The 19,069-nt window shown below is 40.1% G+C and overlaps 1 protein-coding gene across 2 annotated transcripts in view; it reads left to right on the top strand.

Annotated features, from left to right (window-relative positions):
• The first annotated feature begins 2,878 nt into the window (after positions 1-2,878).
• The window catches only part of LOC149003807 (antitermination NusB domain-containing protein), a 36,709-nt gene continuing 20,518 nt past the window's right edge, over positions 2,879-19,069 (top strand). The window contains exons 1-4 of one of the 2 annotated variants that reach the window (XM_089138987.1): positions 2,879-3,008; positions 3,102-3,266; positions 3,355-3,431; positions 3,630-3,764. In XM_089138987.1, coding sequence (XP_088995113.1) covers positions 2,959-3,008; positions 3,102-3,266; positions 3,355-3,431; positions 3,630-3,764 — 427 coding nt within the window. In that variant the 5' untranslated portion in view covers positions 2,879-2,958. Of the gene's footprint in view, positions 3,267-3,354; positions 3,432-3,629; positions 3,765-19,069 lie in introns of both variants that reach the window. The other variant, XM_089138986.1, reaches the window with a different exon arrangement.

The raw sequence follows: 19,069 nt of genomic DNA, 5'->3' as shown, positions 1-19,069 counted from the left end.
GAAAGGTATTTCATATGGAAAGCAAGGAATGAAAAGGTTTTTAATAATACACAATCCAATGGTTGTATTAAAAAAATACAACCAATGGATTAAGGAGTTAAAGCAACAAAATAGGGAAGAAATGGATTTACAAAATATTCCAGAAAACCAAAATAACCTCAATATTTTAGTAGAGTCGGATGATAGATTGTGTCTACAAACATTGAAATTTAATAAGAATATTTTGATCTGTGCAGGGGTCCCTAACCAGCAACTATGAGCGATAGGGTGGAGCATTGGAATCTGCAGAGACGGGCATTTATTAACCATCAATTTTGGAAAGCGGGATTCGAGGAGATTGTTGGACACAATGCTTTCGTGCTTACAAATAGGCATGCACATTGCAAAAGGGAATAAGATAAGGATTGATGAAATCTGGATTAATCATCATCAAATCAATAAGCTTTTACCAAGACCCTCAATAGAGAAATTGACCCTAGAGGAACTACCAAGGTTAATGGACCTAGCTCAAGCAACAAAACTGGTGAACTATGTGGACTTCCCTAATCCAATGCTCTATCACTATTTTGAAAAATATGCACATTTTGCAGCTAATCAGCTGAAGGGTTGTAATAGTATATTAAAAACAATATGTAGGTGCTACCAGCACTAACTTATCTTTAATTAAAGTTTTTTCTTCACCAAAAAAAAAAAAAACAAAAAAAACAAAAAAAACAAAGGTGTTGTTGCATAATTCAGTCCCTCGTCATCGATTGTTCAAACCTAAAAAACGTGCTTGGTGTGGTCAAGTATCGTCTCCTCTCATTCACTCTCTCATTTATTAGAATAACTTAAGAGTGCATACCTCACATTGATGAATTCCCTCACTTATATAGCTGTAGATGCTCGGTGGCTTATGGCATCCTGAGTTTTAGAACTGTCTTGGGATTCTTTCTCTTTGAGATTACCCAATCCTCCTCAATCACTATAGATAAAACCTAACACGAACTCTTCTTCCTCTCCTCAAGATAATACGTACTTATCCTTCTTCCATAGTTGAATTGTGATTAGAGTACTTAATGTATAGTCTATTTGATTTGATCCTAGTCTACCCTTATTGGGGTTGAGTGGTTACGGCCTGGTCGAACTGCTCTGGTTGACCATCGTACCTCTGGGTTCAACCATGACACTGGGTTCCACCACAACAGTAGGTGAGATCTTCCTAAGCTCCTTGGGACAATTACAAAAATAGAAGACTACACAACCCAAACTAAGCACCAAAGTGAGCTGAAATATCATGAAGACACACAACATTCATAGGGGTCCCTTTGCCAAAGACAAGTAGATCATCGGCAAAGCACGTCCAAGGTAAAACTTCCTCCTCACAATGAAGGTGATATTCAAACCCTCCATACTGCTCAACTTGCTAGAGAGAATCAGAGAATACATGCAACACCAGGTTGTAAAGGTGGGGGGCATTAGACACCCCCACTGCAACCCTTTGTTGGCGGTGAACATAGGAGACTAAGCACCATTGATGAACACTACGTAACTCGAATCAATCATACAATGCCCTATCTAACTAATGAATTTAAGTGGAAAGTTCAACTTATAAATCACCATAAAGAATAAACACTTTTGCACATAATCACATGCATCTCGAAGATCCAACTTCACCGTAAACCCTGGCATGTTTGACAAACAATGATATTCAACATCAACTCTTAACTTATAAGGACATTATCACCGATTTGTCGCATTGAACTGACACCATTTGATTCAAGTCAGCCAACTTGGGAATGACACCATTCAACCTTTTGTAATGATGTTAGCAATTATCTGGTATAAGAGAGAGCTAACAAAAATTGGCTTATAGTCGCTGAAAGTATTTTGAAAGTTGAAACTCACCCTTTGGCACTAGAGTGAGACGGGGGAAGCTTCAAATGTTTCAACACTAAACCAAAATCATATCACACTACCTAAGGAGTCCTTGAAAAAGCCAGCCCAAACCAGATTGGGGTCGGTGATGACTAACGAGTCTCCCATCTAGAGCTTGAACAATAAGTAATAGTATTCCGACTTCAATGAACTTTGATGCCTTGGGGCATTTTTCCTTATTATGCATTAAGATGATAACGGTATAGTTATTTCCGTCCATCGTGACTTGAGTGAGTATAATTGGATCGCCACTTCTAGTAATGATAATGACTTTGTAGGCAAATTCCATTACTATTGTGTCATCATCATTTTTTATATCTACTCACTTTGGATCATACTAGGGTTCAAATGACTTAAAATGCATTTTTTCCTCATCTTTCTTATTTTTGTAAATACAAAAATCTTAAAGAAGTGCGTTCATACTATTTGGATCACCAAGCAATTAAGTGTGGTTAAGTTCTACTGGCAACAACATCGACTTGTTAGTGGGATCCATGGGGTGAACGAAAAGGCATGTTTAACTAATTTATTTTCCATTTCTACCAAAAAAAAAAGTTTTATTCTTCATTTAGAAAATTTCTAAGAGACCCAAAGATATATATTAAAAGCATAAGCACCTTGATACCATGCTAAACTGGCTGCCCACCATCCTACTTTAATTGGTTAGAGATGAAGATCAATATGCCCATGATATTATTTTTTTACTAAAAATCAAAGTTAGGATTATGTCCTATTATACATCACTTGAAACATAAAAAGATCAATACATCCGTCTAGTTATCTTTTCAATGTGAGCTTTTTTAATATATAGGAGCGAATAATATGCTATTTTGTCAATGCATGGTTGGTTGACCGATGAGAATTATACCTCTCAGTAAAGAAGTCGTAAGCGTGGCAGAGTATGCGTATTATCCAAATACACAAGTACTCTTTTTTTGGGTTGGGTTGGGGGGGGGGGGGGGGGAATCCACGTCTAGAAGATATTGTAGTCCTCACTTATCTAGTAATATTTTCGGCTCAGAGCTCCGATTCCGAAGTAGAATGGAAGGAACGTCTGCGCTTAGCTTATCCTCTTCGAAAATCCTTAACAAGTCCGACTCTTTCAGCTTTTTTAACGCTTTTCGATTCTCCCAGACGATTATCTTCTACCCCAAACGAATTAAAAGTTGTTTATGTGTCAACAGACAACTATCGTCATCAGTTAAAGGTTCCCTTACTTCTACTGTTTCCGCCCTCACAGAAGCTCTTGGAAATGTTCCAGTCTCTGTGTCTTTACCTAAAGAAACGTTTCCAAAGATCGATAAGAGTGGAAGGTTCTGTAGCCCGAGAGCTGCCAGGGAGCTAGCCCTGTGAGTGGGAGACTCTCTATGTCCCTTCTTGTTGGGGTTTATGTGCAATATTCTCTTCAATTTCTAAAGGGTGCTAATATAATGGCAGGTTGATACTCTATGCTGCTTGTTTAGAAGGGTCTGATCCAGTTCGGCTCTTAGATAAGAGAATGAGTGCGAGAAGAGGTCAGATTTTGCTGCTGCTTGAATTTGCTCAATTTTGTATATTTATAACGTTTCGTTTACTCCGAACGAATGATGTATTCTAACCTATGCATCAAATGCAAAAAATGATTCTTTTAGAGAGAGAAATCCCGTTGGCACCGGGAGGTTCCCTTGATATTTAAAGCGTTTTATTTACTGATATCTCATCTTCACCTTCAGAATCTGGCTATGAGTTCAACAAGGCCTTGCTGTTGGAATACAATCATATGAGCTTCAGTGGGCCCCCTCTCTCGACTGAGACTGAAGAAATGGCGGAGGAGCACTTACGCGAGAATGAAAAAGAGTCTGCAATAGGTAACACTGTTAGCCTTGATAATTTTTTCCCCCCTTAATTGTTCTTTGGTTCTTCTCCATGTCAAATAGGTCCGTCCCAGTTTAAAGTTAGTTATAGATGGTGGATTTTTCCAGTGGAGAACCCCCTGTTGTTTTAATTTTTGGGATGAATTCAAACGCTTCTGAGTTTCTTGGCAAGTGATACCTATGTATATAATTGAGGAGCCAAATGATTATAAAATTCCCAGCAAAAGGATGCATACAAATACTGTGCTTTGAATGCTGGCAGTTTGTAGACATGTAGTAACCTTGATTCAGTTTTTTCTGCTGCTAAAATAGCCCATAGTTTATAGTAGTTTAGTGTCTCTTCCATGGTATCAAATTGCAGATTCATTTCTTTGTCAGTGATCTCCTTTCTGCATGATTATCTACCTGATCTTTGAAGTACTTACTTTGATTGCTTTTTGTTATTTTCCAACTTATTCATCTGATGAATCCATGTTTACAAGTGCATTGTCTCCAAAAACTTTTAATTCTTTTTCACAAATGTGTGAATGTGTGATCAATGTGATTCTTATATACTGAGGCATAATATCTTCTATAGTCCAAGAATGTTCAACATTGTGTCAACAATTCAGGTTTGGAATCCATATGGCTTGGATCACATAAACTATCAGGGAACCAGACATCTTTCCTTTGAGAAGGAACATTTATTGACTTCACAGAAAACGATTTTGTAGAGATACATGGGATGCACTGTGCCATGTAAAAGTCATCTCAAAGAGCTAGTCTAAAAGAAGTACATGTCCAAAGTGTATTGATCATTGGCATCTTGGTCATTGGGGTGGCATTGATGAGATCATAGTCAAAGACTGTTGAGTTATTGAGCCTAAAATATGTCTGCTATCTGGTGGATCCAACTGGTATAAGTTTGTTTCCCTTGGTTGCACATGCTTTTGTGCCTTGTAAATTTTGGCACCATGCTTTTGAAACTGCAGTTTTCCTATTCAATAGACTGCCCAGCCCAATGCTTTAGAATGAGTCCCTATTATATCGTTTCTATGGAACTCGTCCCACGTATGATCATTTATGGGTCTTTGGTTGTGTTTGTTACCCACTCTTGTGCCCCTATAACAGATCTAAATGGACTACCGATCTAGTATTCATGTCTTCATGGGCTATAGTTCAAAGCACAGGGGCTATATATATATCATAAGAAGCATCCCAACAATACATCATTTCCCGTCATGTAGTTTTTGATGAAGCTAGATTCCCTTTTCAAGAAAATGTGCAACAACCTATTACTCCTCAAGCCCCATCTGAACCCCTCATTGTTAGACCCTTCCTGTGCTCAGTTGTCCATCTTGTCGAAATGTGTCATAAAACATGCTTCTCCTAAGTCCCTCTACTCAGGTACTTGTTGATAGGTCCCTCATATCTTGTGTGTATTCTTGCAAGCACAAGAAGAAAGCTGGATTTGACAAACAACAGCTAGGGAAGGCAATCATATATGATCCTGAGAAGGAGGTTGCAAAATAGAGAAAACAATAAGATCTGGTCCTGAGAAGGAGGTTGCTGAATAGAGAATGATTTGCAGAATTTTGTAGAATATTTACTACTGAATAAGAGAGATTTGGGGACGAGCAAAATATTGAAGAATATTTACTACTGAATGAGAGAGATTTGGGGAGATTAGGGGTTATAATAGGGGTAAGATGTGAGTAGTAAGAAAGGGATTATTTATGTGAGTGTTGGGGCAGCCGTAGGCTGAGGGGCAGCAATGTGCTGTGGGGGTGACTGGCACCTTTGTAACCAGTTTATCATTGTTCTTTGTTATTCTATCAATTAAATAATATCAGTCGTGCATTCGATTTGTGGGTTCTTATCAAATTGGTATCAGAGCAGTGACGACTTGCGGGAATAGATGGACACCGGATTGTCCATGTTTTCCGGCGAAGGCAAGGTGCAAGAATGGCTTCTTGAAGTGTTGTTATTCTGTTGGGAACACCAAATTGAGGAGGAGTGAAGGTTGAGTGTGGTTCTCCAACATTTGGAAGGAGATGTGCTAGATTGGGTGTAAGATAGATCTTGGTCGGAATTTACTTGGGTGGGTTTCCAAGAAGCCATTAAAATAGATTTTGGTTATGGCAGAGAATCAAAACGAATTTTGAGTTCGCACAATCCTAAAATAGCAATCAACGTTAGTGAAGACAACCATGTTATGCAATCACAGGGAAGAGGAAGAGGATCGACAAATGTGAAAATTGCGGATGAAGCCGTGATTAATTTCAGACCTGTTCAAGCTTGCATCGATAATCGAAACAATAGCATGGAAGTTTCATTTGAGTTTTCCACTAAAGAGAGAAAGAGAAGAAACATAGGAGGGGGGCACAGAGGCTTTTCCGGATAGAAAGTAAGGTGGATTGGGAAGCAAGAACTTCGGCGAAACCACCATGACTGATTGTGGTAGCGATGGAAGGGGACTCGTCAGCACCGTCGGAGATGAAACAACTTGAATTTTGACAAAATTCTGGTGCGACGTGGGTGCGATTGAAGAATAAATTCTTTCCCATTGAGGGAGATCTCCAAAATGTGGTTAATTGATTAGATTTGATGGTGAAATCTTTTAATGATTGTTTTGGATTGTTTGCAATTTTGAAGAGGAATGAAATATCACAATCGGCTGCGGTAAATAAGGAATTTGGAGTTGGGATTGAGCAGTAGAGAGGAAGATGAAAGGATTGAACCGGGCGGTGGTTGGACCACTAACCCTGGTCTGGTCACTTCATGTGGGTCAGTTTTTAAAAAAAGCGAAGCGGGCTATGGGAAGCCCAGTTACTTCAAAATACCCACAACCCACTTGTTTGAATTATGGGCTAACTAATTAGGAATTAAGTTATGGGCCTCTTACTAGTTTTAATTTTAGGCCCAGCCCAGCAGTTTTGTTTTGGGTGTTGCCAATAGTTGCCCAGTTAGGAAATAACCCATTGACAAAGCAAAACTCCCGTGGGCATTTATGGAACAACACTATTCCTCAAGGGGTGTTAGCAGTGTTGCTTAAGTGGAAAGGACTGCCACCATGTGAAAAGACTTGGGAGGACTACAACGTGGCAAATAACCAATTTCCTGATTTTCACCTTGAGGACAAGGTGAGACTGTTGGAGGGGAGTATTGATAGGCCCCGTCATATCTCGTGTGTATTCTTGCAAGCACAAGAAGAAAGTTGGATTTGGCAAACAACAGCTAGGGAAGGCAATCAGATATGGTCCAGAGAAGGAGGTTGCTAAATAGAGAAAGCAATAAGATCTGGTCTTGAGAAGGAGGTTGCTGAATAGAGAATGATTTGCAGAATATTGCAGAATATATACTACTGAATAATAGGGATGTGGATATTGCAGAATATTTACTACTGAATAAGAGAGATTTGGGGACAAGCAGAATATTGAATAATATTTACTATTGAATGAGAGAGATTTGGGGAGATTACGGTTGATTAAGGGTTATAATAGGGGTAAGATGTGAGTAGTAGAAAAGAGATTATTTTTACGTGAGTGTTTGGCAGCCGTAGGCTGAGTGGCAACAATGTGTTGTGGGGGTGACTGGCACCATTGTAACCAGTTTATCATTGTTCTTCGTTATTCTATCAATTAAATAATATCAGTTTTGCATTCGATTTGTGGGTTCTTATCACTTGTCAACATGGCTTCCCCACAATCTTTGTGACTCTCTACATTATGACCTTCACCTCTTCCATCTGTCGACCTTTTTGACCAACCAACTTCTACTCCACCACCACCCCAACCTCCCCATCATCCCATGATCATAAGAAATCAAGATGGGTGCCATCCAAGGGCGTTTGCTGGAGCTATGCCTTTTGCTTCCCCTCTTGAGGTTGAGCCTACCTCCTTCACTGTGGCAAATAAGTTTCCAGAGTGGTGGAAGGACATGGATTATGAGTTTATAGATCTCCTACAAAATGGCACTTGGACCTTAGTCCCTCCGCTTCCAGACATGAATATTGTTGATTACAAATGGGTTTGTAGAATCAAAAGAAAAGCAGATGGTAGTCTAGATAGATATAAAGCCCGTCTTGTTGCAAAAGGGTACTACCAACAAGAAAGGTTGGACTATATTGAAAGTTTTAGCCTTGTGGTAAAACCGACAACATTCGTCTTATGCTCTCTATTGCTCTGTCCAAATCCTGGTCCATTTGTCAACTTGATGTCAAGAATGTGTTAGGACCCTCTCAAACCTGAATCTAAGTCCTATCGATATCTTACTGATAACAATGGATGATTACAAATTCAATACCAACAGCAACAACATATAACTCTGTTCTTTCTCTTCTTTCAATATCTCTGATAAACTTCAATAACAGAAACAAATAACACCAGAAACCTATGAACTCAGAACAATATATTCAGCAGAATGATTCAGAACAGCATAACAGCAGAATGATATTCAAGCGATAGTTGATTCCATTAACATTCCTGTATGGATATTGCTGAATAAAAACAGACTAAGTATACTACTGATCAAGGTAAAAAATTCGATCAAAATGAACATTTCGACCTTGGAAAAGGTCGAAATTTTGAGGTTTCGGTCGAAATTTCGACCGAAACTGGATACTTTTTTCCTGATTCTTGAAAACTCAATTTCGAGCCTCAAATGCACTCAAATTGATTTGGATTTTTGCATACTAGCTATTTCAAGCATAATAAACACCATAAAACTACTGAAAATGTAACATCCAAGTATCCAACATTCCAAGTATATAGTACATGAATCAGAGAAGAAGCGGGAATGTTATTACTTACAAGTTACAAGTCTATTCTAATCAAGCCTCAAGGTCTCCCTCTTCCGTCTGCACCCCATACAAATGACAATATAACTCCCATGATGTTTGCCCCCGCCCCATATAGTTTTGGACATAGTCAAGAACTGCATCTCTGTATGTGGCCTCATCTACATGCATAAGATTCCCTAACGGTGGGAAGTTGTGAATCTCCAAAGGAATTGGTGGTGGTGGGGCTTGTGGCTGTGGAATAGTGTGGAAGATCTGCTCAACAAATGAAAGAGCACCCCGCCCCTGGCTCTCAGGAGAAGGATAAGGATACTGATAAGATCGCAGTGCCTGACTCCGATAATCGACAGTGGGAGGGACACCATAAGCTCCATAGGCTGCTCCATAACCATAAGGCTCCAGTCGTGGCTGACTAGCCTGACCCTGAATCTGATAGCCAGGAGGGACACCATAAGGTCCATAAGGACCATAACCATAAGTCGACTTGGTAGAACTAATACTCTCCACAACAGTATCATATGAGGACTCTGCAGGCCTATGCCATCCGGATCCTCTGGAGGTGGAGGAGTCTCTAGCATCATCAATGCTCATCGATCTCATAGATCCCACCAAGCTCTCGGCATCGGATGGACGGTAGGACCCATATGATGGCGTGTCCTCTGTGCTCCAGCCGTGCTGTCTCCCCTTCCCCTTCCTCGAATATGTAGAGGAAACATTTTTGCCTCTAGATGCAGCTCCAGTATGGTCTGAATCCTGTGTCGCGTGGGTGAACTGACTCTCCAATATAACTATATAAGTATTTTTTAATATATAAATAATTTTAAAATATATAAAATACACACTAACTATCTTAAAAATATCCACAACATGCTCAAAAAATTGCATACATGCTTCCACTAATACTCTCCTATTTTTAAATTTAAAACAGAAATTAATTATTATTTTTTAATATTTAAATATATATTTTTAATTATTTAAATATATATTAAATACAGTAAAATTACATAATTAACAGAAAAAAAAATTAATTCAACACCATCCAGCAATATGGTGTCTCAACTCTCACATACATTCATTTGAAGCTTATACATTTACTATACATATACATTTTTAACAATATACATAATTTAGTAAATAATTTTTAATAACAGAAAAATAAAAAAATAGTAGGAAGAATCAAAAAATAATTTTGACACTACAAATTCATAGATCAACACTCTAAAGTAAACATATATAAATTTGGAAGCAATCTAACATGATTTAAGGCACAAATGAAACAAAAATAAAAAAATGAGAAAGTTGGTTACTCACCTTGCAAGATTTGAAAAAATGCACAAATGAAGGAGCAAATCAAGTGTTTGAAGGAAATGAAATACTAGAAATTAGGTGTAGAAGGGGATGAAAGCAAGAGAAATCACAAAAAATTTCAAACAGAGGTCGAAATATCCAGGGCGACATTGCTTGAAACAGTCGAAATTGACGGTAGGTCGAAAATGAGCTCGATTTTGGACATTCTGAAGCCTACGCAAGTATCATTTCGGCCCGATATGGTATCGAGCCAAAATATCGACTCGTATAGACCGAAATTTCGGTCGATACGAAACGATATGGATATATTTCGTGCCTACTACTACATTTCGTTTCGATCGAAAATTCGACCATTTCTATCGAATTTTCTTCCATGCTACTGATAAACACTTCTGAAATTAAGATAGAACTAAATATAACTCAGATAAGCTAGAACAGCCGATGGCTAGCTAATCCCCCCAGAGGTCCTCCCTCTCCCACAAGCATAGCTTGCCTCTCCTATTTTTCTCCTCCCCCCCCTCTGCTCCTCCCTCTCCCCTTTTCATACTCCCTGACCATCGTAACCAACTCTAACAACTGTTACTCTCCTATCCAATCTTCTTCTGCCACCTGGAATGCCTGTTTTGCAGCTCTGCTGAAATAAGAGTATTGGTTGCTGTCCAGTAAGAGCTTGCCATCTGTTTCCTTTCTCCTTTGATCCCCTACAGCAGCTGGAAATGATATTGTGTTTTTTCCCTTTTATTCTTTCACTTGTACATGTGCGTTGTGAGGGCCTTATCAGAATGCATTCCTACAGGAAGAGGTCGTAGTGTCTCAGCTTCTAGAGTAAGTTGATAGTTTACACCCTAGTCATGTGTGTCGTTTACATCGTTCTCTTTATGGTTTGAAACAGGCTCCACATGCCTGGTTTGATCGCTTGAGCTCCTTTTTACTTGAAAATGGATTTACTAGCTCCAAGATTGACACCTCACTCTTTGTCTATCACCATGGGGAAGTTACCATGTTCATTCTAATTTATGTGGGTGATATCATTATCATTGGTAGTGGTGATGCCTTGCTTACCAATTTTATTCAAATTATGGCATCTGTTTTTGCCATCAAGAATTTGTCATTTGAGAACATTGAACTCCTTAGGCGTCAGTGTGCTTTGAAATTGTATGGATATTATCCTCTCTCAATGCCGGTACCTCTCAGATCTGTTACAGATTATCCTCTCTCAACGCCAGTACCTCTCAGATCTGTTACAGATTATCCTCTCTCAATGCCAGTACCTCTCAGATCTGTTACAGAGGGTTCATATGACAAATTGTAAAGCAGTCTTCACTCCCATGGCTGTTTTTCCTCTTCTCACCAAGTTATCTGGACAGGCCATGCATTATCTCACCTAATGCAGGCACTCTACAGTATGCAATTCATGTGAACCGGATTCAGGGTTAGAGTTTCTTGGAAAGATTCCCTAGAATTAAGGATTTGCCCAGAACCTTTCAGCATATAATCTAATAATTTTACGGGAACCTGTGGGTAGAAGGGAATTGGAAGGAAGATAAAGAAACACAATTGGGGTCCTAAGGTTTGTTAAGGGTTTAACAAAAATCTCTATGGGATTTTTTTTTTATATATCCAATATAATATGGGATGGAAGGGAAATTGGGTTCCTAAATAGAATTGAGTTTGAGAAGGGATTTTATGTTGGATATGGGTTGTAGGGAAAATTTAGGAGAACTTTGGAGGGAAAGCAATTCAAGGAATTGAAGATCCTAGGCAACTTCTCTTATTCTTCTTCTTCTTCCCCTCCCCCTCTTTTCTTCTCTTTCCTGTTTTTCTGTTTTTTTCAGGTTGCCACAGGTCAGAGAGGGGGTGGGAGGGGTGCCGCTGGGCTTGAGGGATGAGGTGGGGAAGGGTCCTGTTGTGATTGCAGGGGGGGGGAGGGGAGAGGGTACTAAGAAGGTTGTAGGGGCCTGGAATGCTTGTTGGCAAGCTGCGGCAGCAGGGGGAGGGGTGGGAGTTCTTGCGTTGGCCTGGGGAGGGATGGAGAAGGGGTAGGGGTGTCTTCTAGAGGTTGTGCAAGAGAGAAAGAGGAGAGGAAGGTTGTGATGGAGGTAGGATGCAGGGAAAGGGCTGTTGCTGTTACCTTTCCCCTATTCATAACTCCTGAATCAACCCTAATTATTTCTCTCCTCCACATGTCACGATCCTGGGGCCCTATCAACTACCGACTCCTCAAAGTTCATCTTGTCCTCAAGGTGAAGAAAAATTAGAAGCTTGGTCTTTACATGTTTGCCGCATAACCTTGTCAATTCGGTGTCTTCAAGAACAAAATTACCTGAAAAGCACAGAATCTGAACCCGCTGAACTCCAAGCAACCCATATTAAGGAAAAACCATGTAAGCTTCAGCTGGTTGAAAGAACACCAGAAATAGTCATGGGAAATTGGTCTAGCTGAAAACCAATATCCCGAGGATTCATATAGAACACAAAACTTGTTGGTGTGAGTATTGCATCAGCATATAAATAAAATACTTTCAGCAGGTGGGCAGCACTGATCTCCATGTGGTCATTAGCATCCATGTCCTCTAAGATATTGAAAAAAATACCTTTCTGTTCTTCAAACGTGCACAAGAAGCAAAATGCCTTAATGAGCTTTAGCACTAGGATTTATAGGCTGAATCTCCTTCATTAGTTCTTGTAACAAAAGTTTCCTTAGGTACTCGGCTGATTGGTCATACTTGACAAGAGCACCCTGGGTACGAGCCAAGAGAAGTGGGAGGAGGAGGACACACATTGGAGCAAGCCTTGCAGCCTTCACCGTGTTTAGTCGGAAACCTTTGAGTCTTGCCTGGACAGCAAGCGGCAAACCGCCTAAATCATTTGTGTCCCCAACAGCTAACCTAAAATCAGGCAACATCGTATGTGTGAAGTAATGATCCCCAATATGTTCGGTTCCAGCCAAGAGGAACTTTGTCATTCGATTCTTTAGAGTAGCTTCCTTTTGGGGTAATACACAGGCTACGATTAATGTGCATCCGATCAAATGCAGGCCATGCTACATATTCCCCTTCGTACGGTGCGAGCAAGGAAGTGAAGAAAAATGTATTCCCTGACTCTAAAGCTGCAAAAGGATCCATTACACTTGGAAAGAGGCATGTATCGGTTGCCTTCTGATGCACAAATGGGTGCACAAATGGGTGCATCTCCGTCAGCATGTGTAATAAAACAGTGCCCAACACCGTAAGTCCAAATCCAAATCCAAATCCATCAAGGAAAATCACCATCAAAATTAAAGGTTCAGAACTTAACTCACACGAGAGTTGTCCTTTGACAGAAGCTCGGAAAGGGATATTAGGGTAAAGCCTGTTTAAGCCCTCGGTTCATATGAATAGCAGAGGAATTCCAGTGCTTGCAGTTTGTAGCCCTTACACTTCCCAACCGAGAATGCAGTCCATAATGAAATAGCCAACTCTTACATGCTCCCCAGGGTCGCCATCGACCACGGATAGCAGCCCCGCTGCTGTAGGAGCACTGCTACTTTCCTTGAGGTTGCAAACGGCTGCTGGAGGTGTTGGTTCGTTGAGCAAATGGCAGTGTCGAAAGAAGATGAGTGAGCAGTAAAGTTCCCGAAATACCCCTTTTCTTTAGGTTTAACGAATGGGCTGTTTTGTTCCTAGGCCCCATCTTCACTAGCTACTAGTCTGCTTGGTTGGCTGGGCCTGACATTTCCTTGTAAAGTGCAAACTTGGAAACCCATAAAGTCGGCCCGATATGCTATCCTTAAGGCCTGAGCCTCAGTTGGGCCCTTCAAAGCCCATTTCATTGTTTTATGAAATTCGAACCAATACTCCAACTGGCCCAGGGGTTCAATAAATCTGACCCACACATGGACCTGAACTGCCAGTCAGACCAATACTGGACTGTTTCTTCCCTAAGGCACATAGCAGCGATTGTAACCCTATCCTTTTTTCCAATTGCTGCTGATTCTGAAAATGTTTCCCATTCTTGCGTTGTGGACCATCCTGAAAAATATTCTTGAGATATTGCCATTGAATCCAATTGGGTGACCGAATCTTGAAGATCCTTTTCTAGGGTGAGCTGAATTAGAAATTTCCCTTGTACTCGCACCCATGTTGCAGGCTTCTACCATTGTCGAATCTGCCACCCCAATGCTACTTCTACCGATGTCTCCGCCCCCAACTAGGAAGGTTTCTCCGGAGCCTATGTTGTCTAGAGGCTCTTCCCCTTCTGTTGATTCTTCTACAACTCACCATTTCCATCGTCCTCTTCTTCGGGCAACTTATTAACAACTTTGCCGTAAATTTTTTGTTGTTCTGCAAGTCTGCCTGGAAACTTAATACTGTATTAATTAAAAGGGAATTTCACGTCTTCAATCTTCATGTTAGATTTCAGAGATTCAGTCGCAAGCGTTCTTAGAGATTCTCACGGGTTAATCTCTTCTAGTTCATACATTCAGGAACCCCTCTGATCTCCTTGCCTTCACCAAACTCAAATTTCAGAGCCTCTTTGAAGCTTAACCAATTGAATTCTGGCCAACTGCTCTGGTAAGCCCAATCCAAAGGTTTCCCTCCAAATGTTGGAGTGGCACTCCTATGTCCTAACCATGCTCATCCTCGATTTGGTGTTCCCACAGAGCAACAAAACTTCAAGAGGCCATTCCTCTACATTGCCTTCGTTGGAAAACATGGTGAATCTGATTTCCATCGCTTCCCGTGGATCGAAACGCACTCTGATACCAATTTGATAAGAACTTGATAATTGGAAACTTGAAATGCCAATATTGAATTACTAAAATATCATTCAACTATTCAAGAATGATTAACAAAGATACTGCTGCCCTTAGCCTACGGCTGCCTAAAACCACTCTTAAAATATTCCATAACCACTTCTCACATTTTACCCCTATTTATAACCTTTATTCAACTCTAATCCTCTCTCTCCTCCCATGGCACGATCTTGGGGACCTATCATGACCGATCCCTCGAAATTCACCTTGTCCTCAAAGTGAAGGAAAAATTTGAAGCTTGGTCTTCACATGCTTGGTGCACAGCCACGCCAATTCAACAACATTCTCAGAGGCCTAATAGCAGGTCAGTATGTAATTTAGAGAATACTAGTACTGTAACATAATTTTAGATCCAATAGAGGTTCCCCTGAAGTTGAAGCTTGTGAATGGGGTGAAGATGAGTGGAAGAAAATTTTCAACCGGCGAGTACCCGAGGAAAGCAGCCCCTAATTCACTAAGAACCCCACTTACAGTTTTAGTGCAAACTTGGAACCACCACAATCTTGATTGCTTTCTAGGATAATTGTGCTCCTCCCAGAATGTGGTGCATATGTTTGAGCTGCAATTCCTACATTCTCAAGGTAGTAGTTTGCCAAATAGATGGCATAGAAGATCACCATCGAAATTAAAGGTTGAGTTGCAGAACTTAGCTCATGTGCAAGCTGCCCTTTGACATAAGCACGAAAAGGGTTGTTACACTTAGCCTTCTCAAGCCCTCGGTCCATAAGAATAGCAGAGGAATTCCTGCGCTTGCAATTCGTATCCCATACACCTACCCAACCTAGAATGGAGTCCATGTTGAAATAGTCGACACCCACATGTTTCCTAGGGTCACCATCGACCACGGATGGTAGCCCTGTTCTGCGCAGGAGCCATTGTTACTTTCCTCGCGGTTGTGTGGAGCTGCTGGTGGCGTTGGTTCGTTGAAATGTTAGTGTTGAAGGAAGAAGAAGAGTGAATAGTTAATCTCCCTAAATACCTGTTGCTTGTGTCTAAAAAGGCTACGCAAGTGCACGTGTCGCAATCAAGTAATATATAGTAAGTAGAGTATCGATCCCACGGAGAATTTTATCTTCAAATATCAATGTAAAAATGAAGACTAATTTAAACAAGAATGATGAAGTGACTTTGTGATTAACAAACTAAATAGACAAAAGATAGGTGAAGTAAACTAGAGATACTAAATGGGAAATATGCAATAGAATGAACTATAAGAGATGGAATGAGTGTTGGGAATCAATTTCCCCTCCCCTGAATTTATACTGTCAAAACTGCAGTAACACTGCAGCACAACATATATCAAAGAACCTGGAACAAAATTACATACGGGTATCTTCCAATCCACATATGCATTAACATCCTAATTCATAATCCTCATATTCCTATGGAGAAGTAAACTGAGAATGCAAATTATGCCAAATTCCAATCATGGTTACGTGAGGCAGGTGAGTATTCCTACTCTACCCACTGAATGGCTAAACCCAAATAAGGATTAAGCTAACTCATGCCATTCAACAATTATCTAGACTTAATTAACTTTCCAATTAACTAAAATCGCAGCATTCATTCATGGATGATCAGTCAATAAATGAAATTAATCATAAACTAACATGCTGAATTCATTGATAATAGATTGTACTGTAGCAAAGTTAAATAACACTAGATAATTACAGCTCAAAATACAGGTTCAGGTACTCTTATTATCCCAACACAGTAAGAACTTAGTTCATATCAGAATTCAAAAGCAAGAAATATATACACTCATCAACATAGTTCAGCTAGAGTATGAAGATTTTAGAATAATAAAACCGAATAGAAAACTAGGAGATGCTTCCACACTGCTCCAGCTTCCTATCTCGAGCAGGTCTGCTCTCTCTTCTCTTTCATCTCTCCTCTATTCTCTTTCTTCTCTTGCTGTTCTCTTCTTTATTTTCCCCAATTTCCCCCAAAGTGATAGGTTAAAAGTGGCTTGTGATTAGAACCTTTTCTTTTGATATCAACGGCTGAGATCCTTCATGGAATGACAAGAAGAAAGTCCATTTAGTTAGCCCTTTTCAGTCATTTCACTTTATGATGCTATGTGTGTCCAATCTGGGAATATTCTGCTCCGTGATGCTGCAGCATCTTTACAGCAAAGTGAGAAGACATGTTCTTCTTCTATGTTCCATGTTTATGTCTTCATCCTTTATGGTTCTTCACCTACAATGCCAAGAGAAAGAGGGCTGATCAAATTCATCCATTAATTGAAGAGAAATTCATGCAAGAATGACATAAAAGACCTTTACAAGATTTAAAATGTTAAGACTCACTAAAACAACATCTAATGACAACTAACTCTAAATCAAAGATAAAATACTCTTAAATCAAGCTATCCCAAGTATAAAATTGCCAAACTTATGGTGTATGGCAAATGGGCAACATTTGGTTTTTGGGTCCTTCTTGGCACTAAAGCAGCTGTTGGGCTGGGCCTTGGCTCACCCACCCGTTATGGGTCCCTATTGAGTGGGTTTTAGACTTTTAGTTGGTCCCCTTAAGGCCCATTTCCTTATTATTAAACTGTTAAACTGTGGACCAAATACCACAACCCACCCAGGAATTTTATAAACCTGAATCATACTTAAACCTGAACTGCTGGTACAACCCCTTTCTTCTTCCTCACTTTTCTTGCGATCAAAACCCAACAGTTTCTTTCTTCTTTTGCTACCAATTCTGATTCTTCCTTCATCTTTTGAGTTGTAGACAATCCCCAAAAATACTCAAAAAGATTTCTCCATCAAATCCAATTGGGTAACCAAATCTTGAAGATTCTTTTATGGGGGGAGCTGAATTAGAAATTTCCCCTGTACTTGCAACCTCGTCGCCGGCTTCCGCCATTCTCGGATCTGCCACCACAACACTACTTCTACTGATGTCTCTGCCCCCAACGGGAGGTTTAGCCGGAGCCAGCATTGTCTAGCGGCTCTTTCCCTCCTAACGATACCTCTGCAACTCACCATTTCCATCGTCCTCTTCTTCGGGCAACTTATTAACGACTTTGCCGCAAAATTTATGTTGTTCTGCAACTCTGCGTGGAAACTTAATACCTTATTGACTAAAAGAGAATTTCATGTCTTCAATTTTCACGTTAGATTTTAAAGATTGAGCTGCAAGTGTTCTTAGAGATTCTCGCGTGTTAATCTCTTTTGGTTCCATATGTTTAGGAACCCCTCCCATCTCCTTGCCTTCGCCAAACTCAAATTTCAGAGCCTTTTTGAAGCTTGACCAGTTGAATTTCGGCCAACTTCTCCGGTAAACCCAATCTGAAGGTTCTCCCTCCAAATGTTGGAATGCCACTCCTAACCATTGCTCCTCCTCAATTTGGTGTTCCCAATAGTACAACAAAACTTCAAAAAGCCATTCTTGCACATTGCCTTTGCTGGAAAACATGGAGAATTCGGTTTCCATCGCTTCTTGTGGATCGAAATGCGCTCTAATACCAATTTGTTTGGAACCTGTGAATCAAATCCCAAAAACTAATACTATTTGATTATGGAATTGAATGAACAAGAACAAAAAGCATGATAATTTGGATACAATGGTGCTAGTCACCCCCCCCCCCACAGTGTACTGCTGTCCCTCGTCCTACGGCTGCCCAAACACTCACATAAAATAATCCATAATCAGTACTCACACCTTACCCCTATTTATAACTCCTTAATCAACCCTAATTCTCTCTCTCCTCCACATGTCACGATTCTGGGCCCTATAAGAGAACTGCTGATTTGTTGAAGAGAGGCTGCTGCACTTGAATCATGAAGCTATAAGTCTGCCAAGGCCCTGCCAAAGAGAAAGCCGACTTGTTTCCCCTAAGCAATATTCAATCTTTATTCAATGCAAACCCAAAGTTTTCAACCATAGGGTGGCTTATTTATAGCCTTACTCCAAAGAGAAAGAACGTAACTCAAATTGGGAGACTCTATCTTGACTCAACTAGACTTAGAGACCAACTTAAGTAGTGTTTCCTTTATAAGTTAGGATACCCTTTTACAATTAACTAACAATCACCTAAATAAAAAGAATTCTTCTTGAAATAAAAGACTCCTTACCTAAGTAAACCACAGCTACTAATAAAGACAAATTCTAATAAAAAACAAACTCTTAGTAGATAGGAACTCTTGTTGTAAGAAGAGTCTTATCTTATCTCTAACTTAACTAATGAAACCAACTCAATTACAACTGAAATAAGGAATTTACAATGGACTGGGACTCTACTAGAATTTCGGAATTATATTCTAGCAATGAAATAGGGCCTAAAATGCCCAGAATACCCTTATATTAGGGTTCAGCCAGCTTGCTTGGGTGGGCTTTGGGGCCCACTTGAGGTTTTGGTTTGGAGGGGTCAATCTTTGTTCACATCAGCAACCTTAACTCGCCTTGATA

Source organism: Hakea prostrata, chromosome 10 (genome assembly GCF_041222555.1).
Source record: "Hakea prostrata isolate BN-2017 chromosome 10, UWA_Hpros_2, whole genome shotgun sequence".
Classification (NCBI taxonomy): Eukaryota; Viridiplantae; Streptophyta; class Magnoliopsida; order Proteales; family Proteaceae; genus Hakea; species Hakea prostrata.
The sequence above is the reverse complement of the archived record's forward strand: the minus strand, read 5'-3'. Positions and strand labels throughout refer to the sequence as shown.